The sequence below is a fragment of the Erpetoichthys calabaricus genome, chromosome 7, assembly GCF_900747795.2.
Source record: "Erpetoichthys calabaricus chromosome 7, fErpCal1.3, whole genome shotgun sequence".
NCBI classification, from domain to species: domain Eukaryota; kingdom Metazoa; phylum Chordata; class Cladistia; order Polypteriformes; family Polypteridae; genus Erpetoichthys; species Erpetoichthys calabaricus.
In genome coordinates this window covers 152,619,790-152,643,619 of record NC_041400.2, presented here as the reverse complement: position 1 = coordinate 152,643,619, position 23,830 = coordinate 152,619,790, and the positions used below count along the sequence as shown (strand labels likewise).

General features: G+C 38.9%; 1 protein-coding gene across 1 annotated transcript in view; it reads right to left on the bottom strand.

Moving 5' to 3' along the window:
- The window catches only part of gc (GC vitamin D binding protein), a 117,696-nt gene that overhangs the window by 83,847 nt on the left and 10,019 nt on the right, over window positions 1-23,830 (bottom strand). Inside the window, exons 2-3 of the mRNA XM_028805562.2 lie at window positions 17,832-17,901; window positions 7,474-7,606 (exon numbers count right to left, since the gene is read on the bottom strand). Coding sequence (XP_028661395.1) covers window positions 7,474-7,606; window positions 17,832-17,901 — 203 coding nt within the window. The remainder of the gene's footprint in view (window positions 1-7,473; window positions 7,607-17,831; window positions 17,902-23,830) is intronic.

Below are 23,830 nucleotides of genomic sequence, written 5' to 3'. Positions count from 1 at the left end.
GGTGAGAAACTATTGGGTCACCAATTCGTTTAAGTGATGTCTGAATCAACTGGATGATTTCGAGTTAACAGAAGGTTACTTCCAGCAAGATGGAGGAACGTGTCACACATCAGCAAGGAGCATTGTAGAAATTGAATCCTTCTTCGCCAGCAGGGTAATTTCAGAGGGGCTTTGGCCACCATGGTCGTCAGATCTGACACCACCAGACTTTTTCCTTTGGAGTATGCTCAAAAGAAAAGTCTATCGGAACAAGCCTCACACTGTGGAAGATCTGAAGGAAAACATCCAATGTGAAATTGCTGCTATTCCCCCCTGATACGCTTGCCAATGCATTCAGGAACATGAAGTGCTGCTTCGAAATGTGTCTGGCAGAAAACAGAAACCACTTCCAGCATTGCAAGTAATGCAATTGATTACACATACGTCAAGGTATATAGGTATTTTTTTGGTTCAGATTCAGTGGCAAGTAGAAAATTTGAAATGTTGATTCAATTAAGTACGCTCAAGTTAATTAGAGGGGATTAGAAATGAATTTTGGAACCAGAAGGAGTGTCTCATACACATTGTTTCACAGCCACAGAGGAGAACAGCTAATAACTTATCTGGAGTGGAAAAAGTAATTGAATCCATCAGTAAAACAAAAAACTGCACTTGGAATAAAATCTGATAAACAACTAGGAGAAGAACCCATAGGCCCGAAATCAGTAGTCTAGCCAGTGGTGAAAGCTCAAAAACCAGCTAAACTCTGAAGGCACAGAAGCAACTAAAAACACCCAGACAACAATTAACTCACCACTAAACGTAAATGCGATTTGTTCTCAGCTTGTCAAGGGCACGTTTATACACATATGTTGTGTTCTGACTCCTGCAGCTTGTACACCTTAAGTTTTAGGCCAGCAAGCAGTGATTTTGACAGTTAGAGTAATACACTTATTAGCCTTTTTAAAGGCCTAGATATCCTGGAATCACCTCCACAAGTACCAATTTCACCAGGTGCCTGTTTCCTGGTGATGCATTGACGGATGACTCTTTGCCACCTACAGTAGATGGCCGCTGGAAGTCTTTCCATGCTTAGTCACAACTGGCAAATTGTACTTGAGTCTGTTCAAAAACACAATGGCAGTTTAATGACTTCTCTTTTATATTTTCAATAGGATCGTGGAGAGTCCTATGGTTAATGCATTATTTTTATCATTATGTCTTACATTATAGTTTTTAGATTTTTATGAATTCATGACTGCGGTGGGCTGGCGCTCTGCCCGGGGTTTGTTTCCTGCCTTGTGCCCAGTGTTGGCTGGGATTGGCTCCAGCAGACCCCCGTGACCCTGTAGTTAGGATATAGCGGGTTGGATAATGGATGGATGGATGGGTGGATGAATTCATGAGACTATGAATACAATCAAGAATTCAACTTGGTATCTCTAACCTTTCACAAATCTTGCATAAATGTAAGTGTAGCTCAATGTGTGATTGTCTTGGCTTTAACAACAAATACTAAAAAGATGGACACCTATGCAACAATGGCTCAAGTGCATGATTCATTTTTTTCTAAACTACAGTATAATTAGTACTAGTGTTGTTATTATAACTATATCCATTACATTGGACATTTTTTCACACACAGCACAAACTGAATGTAATAATCATAACATACCTGTCTTTGGAATGTGAGTGAATAATTTGGAGTTTAATTATTACTGGGGCAGCATGTGAGTGCGGTATACTGCACTGCTGACTCATATTCCCAAAAGACTAAATATGAATTGTGGCCAAATGACCATGAACTGTCTGCACACTCAACCCTGGTGCACACATTTATTTTTTTTAATTTACCTTTCACATTATAAAAATAAGCAAGTCTTAAATAGCCAATTGCAAAACAGCCATGGATAAATACATGAGCTCTGTAGTAGAATAGCGTAAAGTCCAGGGTTACTTACTGCCTTGATACTCAAAACTCAGAACCTGGATGGAAAGATTATTACTAATACTCCTAAGGCATCTTAAAAGAGAAAGGTTTGTTACAATTGTTTACAACTATACTATAATTTTCATAACTAGATTATAAATAAGTGACATGTCCAGGGTAAAAAAATAAGTAAGAGGCATTAAATACACTAACTTTAAATCCAATGTGGCTTAGCAATTCCATACTGTCCGACAACAGAGAAATTATTTAAAACCAACAAATGTGTATACCATATTAAATCTAGTAAATCGAAATTCAGGGAATTCTTCACTAGCAGCAAGCGTACACAAAGAACATATTTTGTGAGCATAAAATCAATGGTTACAGCAGGTCTTGATGTGAACCACAGGACATGAATTGCTGAATCTTTAATAAGCACTATTACTTTGTAGTAGTTTTTGAGAGCTGGCATCCAACAAGGCTTCACTACTCTAAAGATCTTCAAAAAAACAAAGCTTAGAATAATGTAGATATGTGTACATCTCTTTCAAATGTGCTCTTTTAAATATATCTTTCATTTTTCTTTGTCTTCTGTCAATTTGCATATCTTAGCTCCATCTCAGTGTTATAGTGGGGGTTCTTATGGAAAGCACACTTGATTACTACTTTACCCTGATTACACACAATTAAATAAGTCACTTCATTTAACATGCTGGAGATCATAGCTACTGTTCATATCTTTTTGTTTCACCAGGGGGTAGCAAAACCTCAACAACCTTAGTAAAGATTACAATTGTCATTCTCAGCTGCATATCTCTTCTTAACTCACTTCTCCGTCAGAAGCGTATTGTGATTTAGCACTTTAGATCATAATAGATTTAATGGAAGAAGACTCATCCTTTGATATTTTAACTCCTGCTTAGCAAATATCTAAGACAAGCATAAAAATAAATCTGATCTGTAGTAATTTGGTATTGATGCAGCCATTCACAAAGAATTTTAAAGGGCATATTTTAGATCTCAGAATTTGAAGGTTAAATCCTAAATACAATTTTGTGGATTACAGTCACTTTAGTGATACAATCAAGTGGACGCTGTACAAGGCCTGAACATTAAAGCAGGATACATAATAATTCTAGTGTACCAACAAAAGCAATTCATTGATGATGAGTTGTATGATTTCAGAAAGACCATGCAAACTCCAAACAAAAGCATCACTGTTATGAGTATTATTATTCATAGTATAATTGATACAGTGCCTATAAAAATATTTACCTTTATGGAAGCATTCACATTTTATTGTTATACAACACAAAATCACAATTTAGCTTTTTTAACCCTGAGAAGAACATCCAAATGAAAAAATCCACATATCTGCAAAGTGATCAAACATAATTAGGAATATAAAACACAAAATAATAATTGCATAAGTATTCACTTCCTTCAAGTCAACATTTAGTAGGAGCACCTTTGGCAGCCACGATAGCCTTGAGTCATTGTGGACATCTGGACACTGCAATTTTTTTCCCCATTCTTTGCAAAATTGCTGAAGCTCTGTCAGTTTCAAGTCCAGTGACAAATTTGCAGTTGGGATGAGAACTGCACTCTAACTCAAGGTGCATGTTTCTTGCATTGGCATCAAATTTTATCTCCAGGATTTCCCTGCATTTAGCTGCATTCATTTTACCTTTGACCCTCACAAGCCTTCCAGGGCCTACCACACAGAAGCATCTCCACTGCATGATGCTGCCACCACAATGCTTCTCAGTGGGTATAGTGTGCTTCTGATAATGTGTAGTGTTTGATTGATACCAAACATTGCATTTAGCGTGGTGGTCAAAAAGCCCGCTTTTGGTCTCATAAGACTGTAGAACCTTCTTCCATGTGTCTTCATAGTCCCTCATGTGCCTTCTGCACATTTTTTAACAGTCCCATAAATCTGCAACTAGTGAAGCATCCAGGCAACAATTATTGTCTGCACAGTCTCTCCATTCTCAGCCACTAACATGTAACTTCATCAGAGTTAACATAGGTCTTTTGTAATTTGTAATTAATTTAGATCACTTTGACATCTGAAGAGTCTTTTTCTGTTGATGAGTGACACAAAAGCCATATTACATCCATTGGGATTCAATGTTGTATAACAATAAAATATGAAAACTTTCAAGTGTGAATGTGAATAGTTTTCATCGGCTCTGTATGTATTATCTGAGCTGGAAAAGCTGTGGTGAAACATTAAAAAGGTATTAGAAAGAGTAGCATCACCCTAATTAACTCTGTAATCACCAGGGGCCTCATGTATAACGCCGTGCGTAGAACTCACACTATAACATGACATAAGCACAAAAGCGGGAATGTGCATACGCACAGAAAAATCCAGATGCTAGAATCTGTGCGTACGCAAACTTTCACGTTCTTCCATTACATAAATCCCGATCAGCGTGAAAAGTAACGCACGTGCACGCGCCTTCTGTCCCGCCCCAACTCCTCCCAGAATTATGCCTCTTTGAATATGCAAATCAATATAAATAGCTTTCTGTGAAAAGACAATGGGAAAAGCACGGGGGAAAATATAAGAATTTCAGCGAATACCAAGTGGAGGCAAAGGAAAAACGTACTATTTGTTGGTTTAAACAGTGGTATAATCAACAAAAGAAAGTTGAACGAGTGACATAGTGTAGGAGAAACTCGAAAGCTCAAGTTCACAAAGTTGCACAGTGCCCGAAATAAAAAAGAAGTTGTCACATATCAAAGTCGGCGTGAAAAAGTAACTCGTAGCGGACCGTCTGAGTGTCATAAGAAAGCTTATTAGGGTACAGAGAAAAAAAATAGGCACACAGTGGGAAAAAAGCACGAAATGTCAACTTTAATCTCGAAATTTCCACTTTAATCACGTAATTTATTTTGTCATTAAAGTAGAACATCATAAACTTCATCTTAAAATCGTTTATTTTACTAGTTTCTCAAATCCCAACATAACTAAATTAGGACGTTAAATGCTTTGTTCTGTGTTTGATCTTCTATGTGCTCTATGTGTGTGAATCACTACGTGCTTCTGTTCTTTCTCTTTCTCCAACAGGACACAGAATCCATTACATTCGTAATATTACAGCTCTCTGAATAATTAAAATACTGAGATGTATACGTGATATCTTTTTCATGATGATAGGAATGAAAGCATGTTATTAAACATGGGAACACGGTGGTGCAGTGATTGTTCATATCTGACGCAAGAGGCTTGCTGCACCATGCGCGACCTTCGATGAAATAATTTATTACAGACTGTGACAGATTAAGGTCTCCGTGACCCCTTGAACCCTCAGACTAGACGTCAGACACCAGGTAAAAGTCCAAATATAATATTTATTAATATAAATAAGTGCACAAAGCACCCTCCTCTCCACAATACTCAATAATAAACAATAATTAATCCTCCACACTCCCAGACACTTTGCCACCCTTCCTCCCAGCTCAGCTCAGTGTTCTGGGCTTCCCACAATCCTTTTATAGCCCCTGACCCGGAAGTGGTTCCAAGCCAAACCCACAAGTCAGTTTTCCTTCCGGGTCAGGGCAAACAGTCCTTTTCTTCATCCCGGGAGCACATCGCTTCCTCCAGTCACATGAGTGACATGCATTCCCGGGTTAAAGGGCATACAAGAGTCCACTAGCCCCTTCACAGCGACTCCTGGCGGCCCCCAAGGTATCCAGCAGGGCTGTGTATAAAAACTACATAGTCCAATGAGGCCCTGCTGGAACTTGGGGCATGTCCACGCTGCTGGGAGAGCTCCTCCTGGCGGCCTGGGGGTGAGGACCAGAGTAGAAAGCCGGCAATCCTTCACAAGACGTACTGTCTCTTTCAAACGTACTAACCTCCAATTCCTGTCCTTACTTTTCTTTCTCCAAATACCGAATCGCCACACAATCAGCTCTGTAATAGACGTTAAGCCATCTGTAAGCTTAGAACGCTGATTCTTCAAAACCTTTAAGGAACACTGAAATATCTTCATAGTACATGTTTAATTATTCTATCCGTCTATCCTTCCAGTGTTGCGTCAGCACCAGCAATAATACAGCGCAAGGCAGGACCTATCCGTGAACTAGCTAGCGCTGCGGCACCGTGTCCTCACATGTTTAATTATTAACAATACTGATTATTTAAATGAAGTTAAAGTTTTATCTGTATACTATAAGCAACATATTTTGCTGCATTTCATCTTAAAAATGATATCATCATCATACGTGTTTTATAAAGTGGCGCAGGTTGTACAATATTATAACTGTAGTGCAAGTTTACAGTGGGGTAATTGTACTTATAAGTGCAAAGAGTTCTACAAGGAGCACTTGATTGAGTGCGTTTATAGTTCTTGAGATGAAACTGTTTCTGAAACGCGAGGTCAGTACAGGAAAGACTTTGACATGTTTTGCCGTGGCTGAGGTAGTGTGTGCTTGAAACTGTATACCGATAATTCTCTTTCCGATCAGCTGCTGCTGTGATTCCCCACTCAGACACAGTGATATAAATACTCCGAGTGATGCAGTGAGAGTAATATGGAAAAAGATGATCCGCTGTGGCAACCCTTAACGGGAGCAGCTGAAAGAAGAAGAAGATGCAGTGACAGTAACAACGCTAAAGCAGTTATGGTATTTGGAATACTATGGCTATTCCCTGGACCATTATATTGCTACAGGTTAATTACAATCAGATGCATTACACTAATAAACAATATGCAGTTAATTTCAGTATATTTATAAAGCCGCGTCAGGAATGTGGGTCTAAGAAAGAAAGGGTAACCACACAGGAACAGTAGCACTGCTTTGACGCTGGGTGCCACCAGTCTGCAAAACTGAGCGGAGAAATTGCGTACGCCAGGGTATGAGGTACCGTGAAAATGTGTGTGGCTTTACGCCAAGTTTAGGTTTTATACATCGCGATTTGAGCGTGGAAACGTTCGTACGCAACATTTCTGTGTGTACGCACCGTTTATACATAAGGCCCCTGGACCTCATACATTTCTAAAGTACATCTTCAGACAGGCTTAAACATGCACATGGGTTAGCGAGAATGGAATATTAATGATGTTGGAACAGAGTAACATATACAGCAGCTTTCCTTGGACCTAGAAAGATAACACATTAAAATCTCTGTATAAACCAAAATTATGGTTGACTGTGATTTTAATTGATTTTTCCTTTAATCTTTCCACCCCCTTGTTAATATTTTTCAAACTCCGACCAAAGATATTTTTTCTAAGTGATGACTTATAATAATGTAAATGATTCTAAGAAAACTACTGGTGATTGCTGACTGTGTTACTATATGGCTGCCCCAGCCAACAATGCAAATACTTACTACTCTTTCCCAATGCTGACTCCTACCAGTTCTAGTACTTAGTATGTTGGCTGCAATCAGTGACTTGTGTTTTAAGACCCCACAGGACCTTGCCTAACCAGCAGGCATTCTGGGATTTTTGAATGTTTCAAAGCAATGGATATTTGTAATTATCCTTAATAGTGTCTTCCTCTTGTTAATGAGGGTAAGCATACCGCTCTCCTCATTGAATTACCTCATCATCATAGCAGTTTGGATCAGTCCCCACAGCACAGCACTTTTCAGCTAGTTTAACCACTCCATCAGCCAGGGCGTTTATTTCTTCAAATTCAGCAGTTGAAAACTTCTGGCTGTGAGAAGCAATGACACTGGAACATAAAAGAAAGATGATTACATTTTTATATGTCAATTAATTATGCAAAAAATGACTATATACTAAATATAGCATAGTACTATATAGCAGAGTTTCCAACAAGGAGTACGCTACATTGACATGTCTTCATTTCCATTTACAAAGGGAGATTTAACAGTGTATGTTGAGGCATCGTTTGACACTCCTAATGGATTCTGCATCATGAACACATTTAGAAATTACTGCATTTTCAAGGTGTTCACCCTTCAAGATTCACTTTAATAGCTGTCATGTTGGAAGGAATGCCAAGGAGTGCTTTTTAGCTGTAACATATTAAAATCAATGCAGCTTTTCACACTTTATTCCATCAGGCTTTCGACAATAGAGAATGCAGTCACCATGACTATTTTAAAGGTTTTTGTCAAAATAAGCCTGCAGGCAGTTTTCTTATAATTAAATATTATATCTTAAATGGAAATACAAGAAAAAAACTTTGAAATAGGAATCCCATTAGAGAAAAAGTGGAATGTTCAAAAAATCCTTCTAGTGTATTGTCAATATGCATATTTGAGGTTTTCTGTACTTCTGTACAAAGAATATGGTAAATCATAGCAATTGTGTTATATTAAACAGTAACTGTTGCCTAGTTCTTTTTTTCCAGGAAAACTTTGAAGATTCACCTTCAATCCAATTTGATTCACCTTCAATTGAATTTGATATTCTTATGTTAATTTTGTAATATTTAGTCATTATCCTTTACAATGTGAGGCAATATTTGATATGCATTCTAATCCTATTGGCTTTGTAACCATAGTTTGAACTTTATATATAGATAAAGAGATCTTTATTCATACACTGGTGGAAATTTGGACCATTACAGATGCTCAATAAATAAATATATAAACACCCAAATGACTAAAAAGAAAGAAAAGCAGTGAGATATTACAAAGGCATATTGCCTTTGGAATGAAGGAGCCAGAGTAGCGATTCTTGATACACTTCTTCTGAATAATTCGTTGGCTGAAAGTCTTCTGTGTTAGTATTTCAGACAGAGGATATTCAGCATTGTTCATAATGGCACTTAGTTTTATTTTAATTCTCTCCTTCACTACTACCTCCAGGGGGTCCAAAGTGCATCCCATAACTGAGCTTGCCCTTTTTAATTAGTTTGTTGATTTGGTGGGCCTCTCATAATGTTACCAGCCCAGCACACCACAGCATATAAAACCACACTGACCATCACAGATTTGTAGAATATTTGAACGATGTCACTTTCCACATTAAAGCAATTAAGTCTGCTAACCAAAAAGAACTACTCCACCCATTCTTATTCCTGTCTGTGCTTGTAGCAATTGTACCATGTTTACTTTCAATCCATGAATAGCTATCATTGATAGAGGCTGTTTGGTGCGGTTAAAATGAATAACCATTTCCCTGATTTTGCTGATGTTAAGTTGCCAACAATCTTTTCTGAAACCAGGAAACAACATTTTCCACCGGACTCCTATCCTTGTCTTATTCCCCTTATTGATACACTCCATTAAGTGCAGACTCATCAAAATATTACTGCAAGTGGCATGACCTGGTGTTATATTTATAGTCAGATTTATACTGAGTGAAGAGAAAAGGAGACAGGACTGTTCTCCTGGTACTCCAGTGTTGCTCACATCCATAGAAAAGACACAGACCTTAAGTCTCATAAACTGTGATGTGTCCGAGAGATAGTCCATTACATAGGACATCCCCCTGCATATCTCGGAGCTTACCACTTAATAGTGGTGACCTAATGGTACAGAACATGCAGGAGAAAATAAGAAAACATAATCCTCACAGTGCTTTCAGCTTTGTCCAGGTGAGAATAAGCCTTGTGGAGCTGACAAATGATTGCATTCTCTACACCATTCTTTGCCCAATAGGCAAACTGCAGTGGGTCCAAGTGATCTACCACACGCGGACTCATAAGTCCAGGACCAGCCTTTCAAAGGTCTTAATGATGTGAGATGTAAGTGCCGCTGGCCATGAAAGTGTTCATAAAAATGTCTGACTGATGAATGTTTGTCATTTCTAATACAGAAAATTTGCATCAGGATTAAAAGGAAGACATATTGTAGTTATGAAAGAACATTGGAGTTAGGCTTATGTTATTATTCTGTACTCAATTGTTATTCATCAAATCTTTTGTTATTTATGATGGACCTTCCCATCTCTAAATTGAGTCTTTTTTATGATATTGCTTCCAATTGATGAGAACTGGTTTTGTGTGCAGACACTGCGACTTTCAAATGTAAGACGTGTTAGACAGTTGTACATTGTCTGTTCACGTTGCATTTTTATATATGATTTTGGAGCAGAATAATTAGCTACCTTACTTTTTAACTTGAGGAGGCACGGTGGCGCAGTGGGTAGCGCTGCTGCCTCGCAGTTGGGAGATCTGGGGACCTGGGTTCACTTCCCGGGTTCTCCCTGCATGGAGTTTGCATGTTGTCTGCGTGGGTTTCCTCCGGGCACTCCGGTTTCCTCCCACAGTCCAAAGACATGCAGGTTAGGTGGATTGGGGATTCTACATTGGCCCTAGTGTGTGCTTGGTGTTTGTGTGTGTCCTGCAGTGGGTTGGCACCCTGCCCGGGATTGGTTCCTGCCTTGTGCCCCGTGTTGGCTGGGATTGGCTCCAGCAGACCCCCGTGACCCTGTGTTCGGATTCAGCGGGTTGGAAAATGGATGGATGGGTGGACTTTTTAACTTAAGATAACCTTGATGTCTAGGGCTCAGCTACAAAGCTATTGCAGCAGCAGTATATGGTAAATGGTTGTATAATGAGTGACAGCTGCTTTTCAATAGCAAGTAACTATTTTTTCTAATTAATTCTGTGCTTACAAAATGAGTAGCTAGCTGTCTCATGAAAACATCCAAGGAGATGGATATACTTTATGGGTTATACCTTACAGACCTGACTGCTCTGATGTTCTGTATTGACTGCGGGTTCTAAGGAACTGATTTTAATTTAATTTTAAGTGCCAATACTGATGCTCTGTGCAAGAGAGGACAGAGCCGACTATACTTCCTTAGAAGGCTGGAGTCCTTCAACATCTGCAATAAGACGCTGCAGATGTTCTATCAGACGGTTGTGGCGAGTGCCCTCTTCTATGCAGTGGTGTGCTGGGGAGGCAGCATAAAGAAGAAGGACGCCTCACGCCTGGACAAACTGGTGAGGAAGGCAGGCTCTATTGTAGGGATGGAGCTGGACAGTTTGACATCTGTGGCAGAGCGACGGGCACTGAGCAGGCTCCTATCAATTATGGAGAATCCACTGCATTCACTAAACAGTGTCATCTCCAGACAGAGGAGCAGCTTCAGCGACAGACTGCTGTCACTGTCCTGCTCCACTGACAGACTGAGGAGATCGTTCCTCCCCCACACTATGTGACTCTTCCACCCGGGTGGGCGGGGGTAAATGGTAACATTATACAAAGTTACTGTCTGTTTTACCTGCATTTTTATTACTCTTTAATTTAATATTGTTTCTTTATCAGTATGCTGCTGCTGGAGTATGTGAGTTTCCCATTGGGATTAATAAAGTATCTATCTATCTATCTATCTATCTATCTATCTATCTATCTATCTATCTATCTATCTATCTATCTATCTATCTATCTATCTATCTATCTATCTATCTATCTATCTATCTATCTAATGCTCCTTTGAATTCCTGCTCCTGCAAATACAGTAAATTCTGCACTGTAGTTCATCCCATTTCACTGGTCAATAAACAGTTCCCAGGTGCTGATAGTGGATTAAAGAAGATCTTTTTAATACCACCCTTCAGCTCGCAGGCTGAAACTTCAGTTTTTGATGATCAAACTCTTGCACAATTAAATTACAGAACAGTGCACCCAAAAGACCATATGTCAAGTCCTTCCGTGAGAACCCTAATTACAAAGAGGACTATTTCATTTATATTAGGCAGAATGCCCAGAGGGGACTGGGCGGTCTCGTGGCCTGGAACCCCTGCAGATTTTATTTTTTTCTCCAGCCGTCTGGAGTTTTTTTTTGTTTTTTCTGTCCCCCCTGGCCATCGGACCTTACTCTTTTTGTATGTTAACTAATGTTGTCTTATTTTAATTTCTTATTTTGTCTTTTATTTTTCTTTTCTTTTCTTCATTATGTAAAGCACTTTGAGCTACTTTTTGTATGAAAATGTGCTATATAAATAAATGTTGTTGTCTAATATTAATATGGATTACACATTCTGTGTGTACATACAGAAGATACTAAAATAAAAATACTTTTTTTATTACAAATCCCATGGAAATGCATGACATTCAAGTATTTAAATGCAATATGAATATAGAAAAAGTAAAGAAAGAAGATAAAGAAAAAACATTACAATTTTAACAAAGTTGACAAGAGAGAAGTTGCTGATGCTTAGGTGTCAATTTAAGCATGGGGCATCAACACTAAACTCTGCACCACTGTCTCTTTCTTATGAAAGAGTGTTTGGTACAAATATGTTAACAGTGTCATTACTAAGTTTGAAAAAGAATGGTTAGTACATTAGTCATTTAATTCACCTAGAATCCTACAGTGCAAACAGCAATAGATGGAAACTACAAGTCAAACGTTTATATATCAGACAAAATAAGGTGTCATTCTTGGTACTGTAAAATATGACATGGTAATCTGCCAACAGTCAGAGAAAACCAAAAAAATAAAATTGAACACAATACCCTGGGAAGAACAGATGGAGGAGACCTTTGAGAGGAAAGGAGTGAAGTGCCAGAAACTGGTAGAGGAATGGAACCTGGGCACACTGGAACGTGTTGTGTAAAAAAGGATGGCAAAACTGGTTGCCAACAGAAACAATCCCCTCCAGGAAGCTCGCTCTTGGAGCACTTTTAGCCGCAGGCTCATTCTACCACTATATGCTAAGAGGTGCCTCTGGGGGTCTTTTCTGCCTAGAGTTATCACAGTGGCAGCAGGAAATCCTGTGTGAAAATGTCTAGTGTTGAAGGGCCCAACACATTATGACCCCAGGTACATCACTAATGATTGCCTACGTGAATCAGCAGATGAATTTTCTTAATAATAATCTAAAGACCTACATTGTGATCTTTTTTTCAATTTGTGTAATATTCCAGCAGTATTTTACATACACTATGTGGCCAACAGAGTGTGGAGACCCTTCTAAATTATTGAGTTTAAATGTTCCAGCCACACCCATTGATAAAAGGTGCATAGAATCAAAGACATAGACATGCAAACTCCATTGACAAACCCTGGAAGTAGAATGGGTCATACTGCAGTGATATTAAATGTGGCACTTTCATAGGATGCCACCTTTGCCACAAGTCAGTTGTCACAGGTGGCTGGGGGGGCGACCCGGCCGGGACATCCCAGAGGACCGGAGGAGGGCTTACACCTCCCCCAGACCATTTGGGGGTGACCGCCCTGGTGGCTATGGGGACCACGGGTACAGAGCTTTGAAGCTCAACCCTGTAGGGGCCCGTGGTCACTGCCAGGGGGCGCCCCAATGCCTTTGGAGCCCTGGACCTCAGCACTTACGCCACACCCGGAAGTGCTGGGGGGAAGAGGATCGGGGACACCCCCATGAGTACTTCTGGGTGCGCAGCAGGCACTTCCACCACACTGGGGAGTGCCGGCGGAAGATTGTCGGGAGGCACCTGGAGCACATCCGGGTGATTAGAAAAAGGGCCGCCTCCCTTCATTCGGGGGCTGGAGTCGGGTGAGGAGAAAGACAAGGTCTTGGAGAGGCAAGGAGACGGCCTGAAGAGAGTGAGGCATTTGATTATTGGCCTGGACTTTGGGGTTGTGTGTCACATTGTAAATATGAAGAATAAACGTGTGTTGGGTGATTTGAACGTGTCCGCCTGTCTGTCATCGTCCACACAGTATATAAAATGTCTGCTATGCTAAATCTGTTCCAGTCATCTTTAAGTGCTATTAGTGTGAACTGGAAGCACCAAGGAGCAATAACAGATCAGCCATGAAGTGGTAGACCACACAAACTCACACAGCAGATCAACTGAGTGCTGAAGTATATAGGGTGAAAAATTATTGGTCCTCTGTTGCATCACTCACAGTAGAGTTAAAATGTCTGTGGAAGTAACCTCAGCACAAAAACTGTGTGCAGAAAGCTTCATGAAATGAGTTTCTATCACAGAGCAGCTACACACAAACCTAAGATCCTCTATCTGTGATGATGCATGAAGCATGATGCTCTTGGACTCTGGAGGAGTGGAAACATGTTCTCTGGAGCGTGCTTCATTATCTGGCAATCTAATGGATGAATCTGGCTTTGATGGATTCCAGGAGACTGCTACCTTTCAGACTGCATAGTGCCTACTTTAAAGTTTGGAAAACGAGAGATAATGGTCTAGGGGTGTTTTTCAGGATTTGGACCAGGCCCCTTGCTTCCAGTTGGTATGCTACTGCATATAAAGACATTTTAAGCAATTGTACACTTCAAACTTTGTGGCAATAGTTTGGAGAAAGCCCTTTTATGTTCTAGCATGACTGTGCTTGTACATAAAGCCAGGTCCACAAAGACCATAAAAACATGGTCTGATGAACCTGAGATGGAGGAACGTGTTTGACCTGCATAGACCTCTGATCTCAATCCTACTGAACACCTTTGGGACAAATTATCATGTCAATTGTGAGGCAGTACTTGGTATCACAGGTGCTCTTTTGGCTCAAATACCCATACACTCCCAAATCTTAAGAAAATCAGAAGAGTGGAGGTGTTTTATAGCTGCAAAACAGGGACCAACTCCATATTAAGCTCATATACAGTAAGTGTGATGGTCAGGTGTCCACAAACTTCTGGCCATATACTGTAAATTGATTGGACACAAGATTTGAAGGTTGTTAGGTTCAAAAATTGCTAGAGCACAGCCGTTGGTGTAAATGGTGTTTTTATTGTTTGTTAAGGATCCATTAACTTAAAAAAAAATCCTTTGACTGCATTGGAACTATCATTTACAAGCTAATAAAATATAAAAAATACTTACAACATGCACAATGGGAGGAAGGCTTCATTTCTGTCAGCTCTCTACCTCCCTTTGCCTACTTATAGATTTTCTTTCAAGTACTAGCACCAAATAGTTTGCAATTTCCTCAAAAAAACTTATATCTCCTCCTGTGCATCCCCATCTGACAGCAGTCTAAGCCTGTGATTATTTTGCTTACCCTGAGCACAAAAGTCTGATTTTGCATTCAGATTACTGTTTTAAACAAACATTTGGGACATTTACTATAAAAAGAAATCCCATCTTTTCTAAATACAGCATTATTTTAGCGGAGTGAGATATACCTGCAGCACAGCAAAAAACAAAATGTTAGTAATGACAGTGGAAGGCTCATCAAAGAAAAAAATATAATTTTCTTAAAGTGTGGGAGAATATGGTTTTGTTTACTTAGGAAAAACATTGTTGTGTATGTGGTATATCTGCTGCTTTACTGTTGTAATATACAGAAGGCAGCAAGGCATCTTGAAAGATTGTTTATTTGTCTTTATAAAGAACAAGGGAATATTCAGACGCTGCTATTTTCAAGGGCACAATGAGCTCAGTAGCACCTTTATAGAGACTCTTGCACACAACTGTAAAGAGTTAATTGTTACATGCCTATTCCTTATTTTTTTGCTTGTTAATTAATAGAAGCAGAACTAGATGAATCCAAAAAAGTGTGATCTTCAGCAATTTCTTCATCATGCTCAATTTAACCTTCTGCATAACAGTCGAAAGGAAATCCAAATAATTCATGCAAATATCTGCTCTGCATGCTTTTTAACTATTTAAACCTCCCAGAACTGATTCCACTGTAGACATTGTGAAAGTTTCAATATTGAAGACCCTCTAGCCCCAAAAACAACAGAAACTCAAAATTCTATTTTAAATGTTTTTAACCAGTTGATGTTTACTATAAATAATCAAGACTGCTGTATTTGAGCAACGAGTGGAAGATATGAGATTTTTTGTTTAACTGATTTTTATAAACCATAATTCAACATCTCTTACTACTTTTTATAAGAAATACAATTATATTCATAATTAAACTTCCATCCATCCATTATCCAACCCCCTATATCCTAACCAAAGGGCTGCTAAAGACAATCCCAGCCAACACAGGGTGCAAGGCAGGAAACAAACCCCAGGCAGGGTGCCAGACCACCACAGGGCACACACACACACACCCACACACCAAGAACACACAAGGGACAATTTAGATCACCAATGCACCTAACCTGCATGTCTTTGGACTGTGGTAGGAAACCCACGCAGACACGGGGAGACCATGCAAACTCCATGCAGGGAGGACCCGGGAAGCAAACCACTGTGCCAGCCTAATTAAACTTTCTATGTATTATAGTTATTCTTATAATATAATATAATATAATATAGTATAATACAGTATAATATAATATAATATAATATAATATAATATAATATAATATAATATAATATAATATGCCTCGCAGTTAGGAGACCCGGGTTCGCTTCCCGGGTCCACCCTGCGTGGAGTTTGCATGTTCTCCCCGTGTCTGCGTGGGTTTCCTCCAGGCGCTCCGGTTTCCTCCCACAGGCCAAAGACATGCAGGTTAGGTGGATTGGCGATTCTAAATTGGCCCTAGTGTGTGCTTGGTGTGTGGGTGTGTTTGTGTGTGTCCTGCAGTGGGTTGGCACCCTGCCCAGGATTGGTTCCCTGCCTTGTGCCCTGTGTTGGCTGGGATTGGCTCCGGCAGACCCCCGTGACCCTGTGTTCGGATTCAGCGGGTTGGAAAATGGATGGATAATATAATATAATGTGACAAAGATTAATGTGGAAAAATAAAATTGCATTTTTCTCATCATCCTACAAGTAATAACGTCACCTGGGAATCATTCAGAAAACAAAACAGTAAAGCAATCTCATATCTGGTATAAACTAAAGCAGTTCTGGAATCAAAAAATAAGGATACCAGGTCACAGTTACATATGAATAACATAACAGACATTTCCTGTTGATTGCAGAACATCTTTAGATGTGTGACAGTGCATGGTGGAAAACTGCACCAACAAGATGTTGTTTTACTTGCAGTTTATTACAATATGTCCCTCCATTCTTTGAGACACACACACATGCACACACAAAAACAATGGTCTGAAGATATAATAGAATGGTTAAAAATAAAGAAAAACAAAAATAAAAGAAAACTTTCTTGATGCACTTCTGCTGGATAAATCATTGGCTGAAAGTACTCAATTTTTGTTGTGTCTCATAGAGGATGTGCAGCATTGTCCGTAATGGCACTCAGTTTTGTTTGAATTCTCTCCTTTGCGACTACCTCCAGGGCATCTGGAGTGAATTAAATAACTGAGCCTGGATTTTTATTTAGCTTGTCTATCTGGTGGGCCTCTCTTGAAATGATGCTATGGGTCCATCACACCAAATCATATATAATCGCACTGGCCATCACAGAGTTGTAGAATACCTGTATGTGAAGGATGTCAATACCCACATTAAAGGAATGCAGTCTCCTAAGAAAAAGAGCCTGCTTTCCCTTTTCTTATAGTTCCTCTGTGGAATGAGTCCAGTACAGCCTGTGATGTTGGGGCCCTAGTACTTGTAGCTGTCCACTACCTCAACATGCATTTCCTGAATAACCACTGGGCATAGGGGGTTTGGTGCAGTGAAAGGCAATAACCAGTTCTTTGGTTTTGCTGATGTTAAGTTGCAGCCAATTTTTTCTTCATCAAGAAACAAGGTTCTCTACCTAACTGCTATACTCTGTCATATCCCCCTTATCAATACACCCCATAAGGGCAGAACTCATCTGGTATTATAGAAGTACTGTAGGTGTACAAAGTAAACAGAAAAGGAGACAGGGCTATTTCTTGTGGTGCTCTAATGCTGCTCAGATCCTCATCAGAAACGCTGTCCTTGAGTCTCACAAACTGCAGTCTGCCCGACAGATAGTCCATTACCCAATATAGGTATATGAGTTTTTAACCTTTTTAAAGGTAGTGTGAACTTGTATATTCATGTTACAGTCACATATTTCCATGCTATTAGTTCCCAATAATTTTCTCATAAACTCTTACCCAATTGTAAATTATGCAAGATAATATGCATTAATTTAAGCATTAATGTATGTTGAAAGGCAGCAGGCATTAATTTAATTTCACAGATACATTTATACAATTATTAAATACAAATTATTTAAAATGTAAATATGTACATACAGTGCTTTGAATATGTTGCCTCCTAAAGTAGAATATTCATTGCAAATTTTATGCTGTTCATAGTCTCTGCCTGCAAAATAAAAAATGACAATTATATATTGTTCATTCATAAATAACAAAATATGATACTCATAACAGGTCTGGTTACTATTATGTTTTATCAGTTTTTCCTGCTATTTTTGACCAAATCTTTTTCATCATACCATGCTTGTTTTTTTAAGAATCTTATCAGATTCTGAAACTACCCAAATATCAATACTAAAACAGATCCATTCGTTATGATAAGGTCTCTGAAAGCCTCCATGATATGTTGCATTTTTTCATACATTTCTGTTTCTGAGGAATGTTTTCAGAAGCTGCATTTTGCTTACTCCTGCCTTCCATATAAATTGTTAACTCTTTGAAATCTTTCAGATAAGTAAAAATGTTTGTCTTATTTCTATTTCCTCATGGTGGGGGTCTGTTATGTGAAACACAAAGTATGTTGGTGTGCAAAATATAGGGACATGTGTGTGTTCAGTTCCAAGTAAATATAACCAGACCTATCAATATCTCCATTCAGCACTATACTAGGAACAAATAAAACATGAACCAAGGTCCAATTATCAAGGCTGTTACATTTACAACTATAAATGTATGGAATATGTGTAAAATTAAAGATTTACTTCATAAGCCATTTGAATTGATCATGCCTGCTAATATGTTAAAATGTTACATCAAAAATCTCAAATATATTGAAACAATGCATTAAACCTTAAACTCTGCACTCCAAAAGGCTTATGTAAACTTTTTAAACTTTACTTCCAATTCTTTCATAGCTAAGCCAGTCCTCAACCTTTATCCCCTTATTGAAAATATATTTTATTCACAGAAGAAATTTTCAAAAATCACAGTTCAGTCATAAATATGATCATTACAACACTGCAAACATTGATCTTTAAAATTAATTAAGAACTCATACTTCCTTACTGAGTTCAGAAAGCTATGTGAACAAAATGGCAGTTAATTAGATATCCCCAATTGTACAGCATATTGAAACATCAAGCAGGTTAAGCAGGGGCTCAGCAAACTTATTTTAGAACAAAATTCTGAAGAAGCTTTGGATCATTCCTCATAAAGATAATTGGACTTTTTATATTTGGGATTCTTCCAGCAGTTTAGAATAGTTTGATTTGCAAGCGGTGTAGTGTAGGATATCATAATAGATACTGTATGTTGTTATTCCAAATATTGTTGTTAAAGGATTAGGAGCATTTTTTTAAAAAATAGACAAATATTTTTTTCCCAAAACAGTCTTAGTCTAGGGCAATCCCAGACATATGAACTAGTGAAATATGTGCTTGATGGCATCCTTCTCAGTTAGGATCTTGTCCTAAATTGATTTTAGATAATTTTACTCCAGATTGATATGTGCTATTTAAAAGCATCAATATCATGCTTGGCACAGACTAAAGAAACAGAATGTGTGTGTTATGTATGACTGAATTAAATTCTGAGAAGTTCCTTTCTGATCATTACCTAATATAATCCAGGGGTGAAAACCTTCATATAAGTTGATAGGGTCTGGAAATACAACCTAATTATGGAATACATCTTCTGCTGATACTAGTACACATTTTCAGTGATGAACATGGTGCCATGGGGTGTTTCAGGTCTTTAATCATCAGACACCTCTGCATAGGTTGACCCAGTTGTGGGTGATAAGCCTCAAGTGTATCCAAGAGGTTCACTGCTCTATGGATTCACAACCACATAAATGACAATGAAAACAGGGGTCAAGACTTGTTTTCTTAGAAGGAAAAGAACAAATTAGAGAGTAGAATGAGTGGCTTGGTAGAAAGGCAGTTAGAGAAACCCTACAGGTTTTTAGCACTGAAAAAAATAACATTATTATTATTATTAAATAATATTATTATCACTGATGTGAACTGTACAAAAACTGCATAAAAAGAAAGCTGAACTAGAAAACTTACAATGAGCTTGTAAAGACTGGAACGTCATGAGTCCTAAACTATCACACAAATCCCCCAGCACATTGACCACTTATTGAGAGCACAGGGTTATGAAATTTTGATAACACTGAAAGAGAATAAAGCTCTCTTTTCAAATAATGTATTTTTTATTTTACTTAATTAAAAGGATTTTTATGCTTTGTCTTATAATAAATCATAGCAACAGATTTTCAGCGGAAGAAAATATTTGTTTTTGGCTTATATATTGATTATTATTGTATTTAAAGTATATAGCTGCCATGCTTTACTTATCCTGATAATTAATGTCAAATCTCTTAATTATGGAAATTTCTTTCTCTGGGGCCAGGCAAAGCCAAGCAGGCTGCTTACTTTCAGAATCAAGAAAAATGTCCTTTTTTTGCCTCCATATCAAAACTAATCTTGCTGGATTTCAAATCATCCTCAGATAAACTCTAAAATATTTAATGATATTTCATAAGTGTTACAGCGGAAGAGGGTTCTCTTGTAGACGCTCCCATTTCGTTGGCTGAATTTGTAGAGGGAATGGACTCTTACGAGGAAAGGTTAGGCCCCAAGCTATTTACAGATATACAGTAAGTTCTGCTTTGGAAATGTGATAATCATTGTGTCTAATATCTAGGCTGCTTCACCTCTGTAACTGAAATTAAACAGTCCAGTAACCATTAAGAAGAAACCAGCTTACAGGATTGTGAGAAAAGTTTGATCATTGACCTGGCTGTCTAAGGGGGTTGGCAACATGCTACTCCACAAACAAAAGAGATGCAAAGAAGTCAGCTTGAGATGTCCAAGCTGATAGACTAGAAGGTATGGCCTTGTAACCATATAGTTGCCTATTACGGCCACACTTCAAATGACACAGCCATTTGTGAAGATGTTTCCACTTTGGGAAATTTGCACAATTTATGAGAATATAAGCCTCCTATAAGCTAAGTTCATTACACAATGTGTTTAGGATACATAACTTAGTGTTTTTTGTTTTTTCGTTTTACAGTAGTGATTTTTGTTCACCATTAATTTTGTTACATATACAGTACATTATATTTAGAAACTGTGAATGAAATTTGGAAAAACAAAGCATAGTATCATATGTTATAGCAATAAGCAAAAGCAATGTTAAATGGCTCTACTCCCAATCTGATGTACTTATTGAATTTCTGCAAAGCAGCCATTCAACTCTATATTTTTCACACATTTAATAAGAACTATTAGTAACATTCTCTAATCATACTAGTTTTTTTACAGGACAAGGTGATCAAAATACTACATTACGGCAAATTAATGAGCCATTTTTCCATTAATTTGACGTTTTTTTATCAGACATTGCCCTTTATGGGTTAAAACTGATGATACTTTGAGCGATTATTATTGTGTTCATAAGAACTACTGATGGACTGTTTGAAATCATATCAGTTTTTCTTGTCCAGCACCTCCTGTCTTACCAACATGAGAAAACTCCCACAAATTGTTTTTGACTATTGTTTGATTAGTCTTGATTTCTAGTGTCATACACGAGTGCATGGTACACAGTCAATGATTTTGACTAAAGGTTGACTGATTGCGCTAACACCTCTTCTCTCTCTCACCAGGGGCCTCATGTATAACTGGTGCGTACACACAAAAATGTTGCGTACTCCCGTTTCCACGCTCAAATTGCGATGTATAAAACCCAAACTTGGCGTAAAGCCATGCACATTTTCACACTAGTTCAAACCCTGGCATACGCAAGTTCATCGCTCGGTTTTGCAAACTGGCGGCACCCAGTGTCAAAGCAGTGCTTTTGCTCCAGTGTGATTTCCCTTTCTTTTTTAGATCCACATCCCTGATGCGGCTTTATCATATACACTGAAATTAACAGCATCTATATATATAATTCACTAAGCCGCCAGCGAGCAAGACACCCATGGAGCACGCAGGACGCAGCCACGACCACCAACTCTAAGACCATTGGATACGACGACAACTCACAGAGCCACGCCCACCAACTCAGACGCAGCAACTCACAAAACATGGCGTCATTCGTGTTTGACCCTGCTACAGTCCACATGCACCTCTGAGCCACGTTGACTTTTCATTATTCTTTTCGGTTATGACGCACGACCGCGTCCACCATCGCAAACTGTTTTACACGCCATGGTCTTAGAGTTGGTGGGCAGGTCTCTGTGAGTTGCTCTTGCGAGCGGGCGAGTGACCAGGCGGTATGTATGCTTCGAGAACGAGGGTGGATGTGGCAGGACCATCTAAGAAGAGGCATGTTTGTTGCGGATGTGAATCACTGTATGCAGTGTGTAAAACATGGGATACGCACGATATAGCCATGCCAGCTAACTCACAGAGACCCACCCACCAACGCTAAGATGATGGGATACGCCGACAACTCACAGAGCCATGCCCACCGACAACACAGAGCCACGCCCACCAACTCTATGACCATGGGACAAGAATGCCTGCCCGCCCACCTGACTGTTACCAGCGTGTAAAACCATCGCAGCTTTTAACTCACACACTGCAACAACTCACCAAACAAGACACCCTGTCTCTCGAGGCATTCACACTGCCGGAAAACAACCATGGGATACGCAAAAAATAGCCATGTCAGTCAACTCACAAAGCCCAGTCCACCAACTCACGCCCACCAACTCGAGCATGCATTTACCCACGCTCTCAAGGCATTCACAGTGCCTGCTCATGTGCCCGGACACAACAACTCACCAACTCGCTTTCGTCTCTGCTACAGTACACATGCACCACTGAGCCACGTTGACTTTTCATTATTCTTTTCGGTTTCGGCTGCATTTCCATATATAATCCACCAAGTCGTCCGACCACAGGATACAAACGACAGATGTGGGCCACCGGCAAAGATTTCTTGAGATGAAAGGGCCTTAGCTGCCTTGAAAGCTTGCATTTGTAATCTGTTTAGTTAGCCAATAAAAGGTGTTATTTCACCCTACTTTCTCCTGTATCAATCTATGGCTAGCACGGTACAACACTCTACTGCTATTGAGAGGCACAAGACAGAATGCTTAATAAGGTAAAAAGGAGCTCTACAATAACAGCTAAAGACTTGAAGGAATCACTGGAGCAGGTCAGCCTCTCAGTATTTGAGTCTATCACAAAACATTGAACATTTGAACTGGTGTCCAAAAAAAAATGTTGCACACCTTAAATTTGCCAAAGACCACCCTGACACTCCATAATGCAACTGGAGAAAACCTTTTAGGCTAATGAAACTGTGGTTAAGTTGTACAGAGATTTATGTATGGTGGGAAATAGGCACTGCTTACCAACATGAAAACATCATCCCAACGGTTAAGTACAGTGAAAGAAGTATCTTGATTTGGGACTGTCTTGCTTGTTCAATGCCTGGACAGCCTTCCATTACCAAGGGAAAAATAATTTTCTCAAGTTTATCAAGGCATCCTACAGGATAATGTCAGGGTGGCTATCTCCCAGCTGAAGCACAACAGAAGTTGGGTATTGAGTCAGACAATGACCCTAAACATCAAATTAGATCTACTATAGAATGACTTCAAAAAAATAAAATATGGCCAGTCAGAGTCCAGAACTTAACCCAACAGGAATAACCTCATGAGAACCAGTCACACCAAACATGCAAAGAATATGGCTCAGCTGAAACTAAGGGAAAATGGTAAAGATTTTCTACTGAACCTTGTGCAGGTATGATCTACATCTACTGTAAGCACTTAATAGGGGTTATTCCTACCAAAGGAGGTTTGATCAATTATTAATTTGAAGAGTTCACTTACTGTGTCTACCGCACACAACATAAAAGACATGAAGGATTATAATATAATAGTATGTGTGTTATTAGCTTAAGCATATACTGTTTGTCTATAATTGTGATTTATATGAAGATCAGTGCACACTGTATGAACAGTTAATTCAGAAAACCAGATCATTCCAAAGGGTTTACATACTTTTTTATTTGTATCTTGCAATAAAGTTATTTTTAATGCAATGACAAATTCAGTATTTATATTTGCT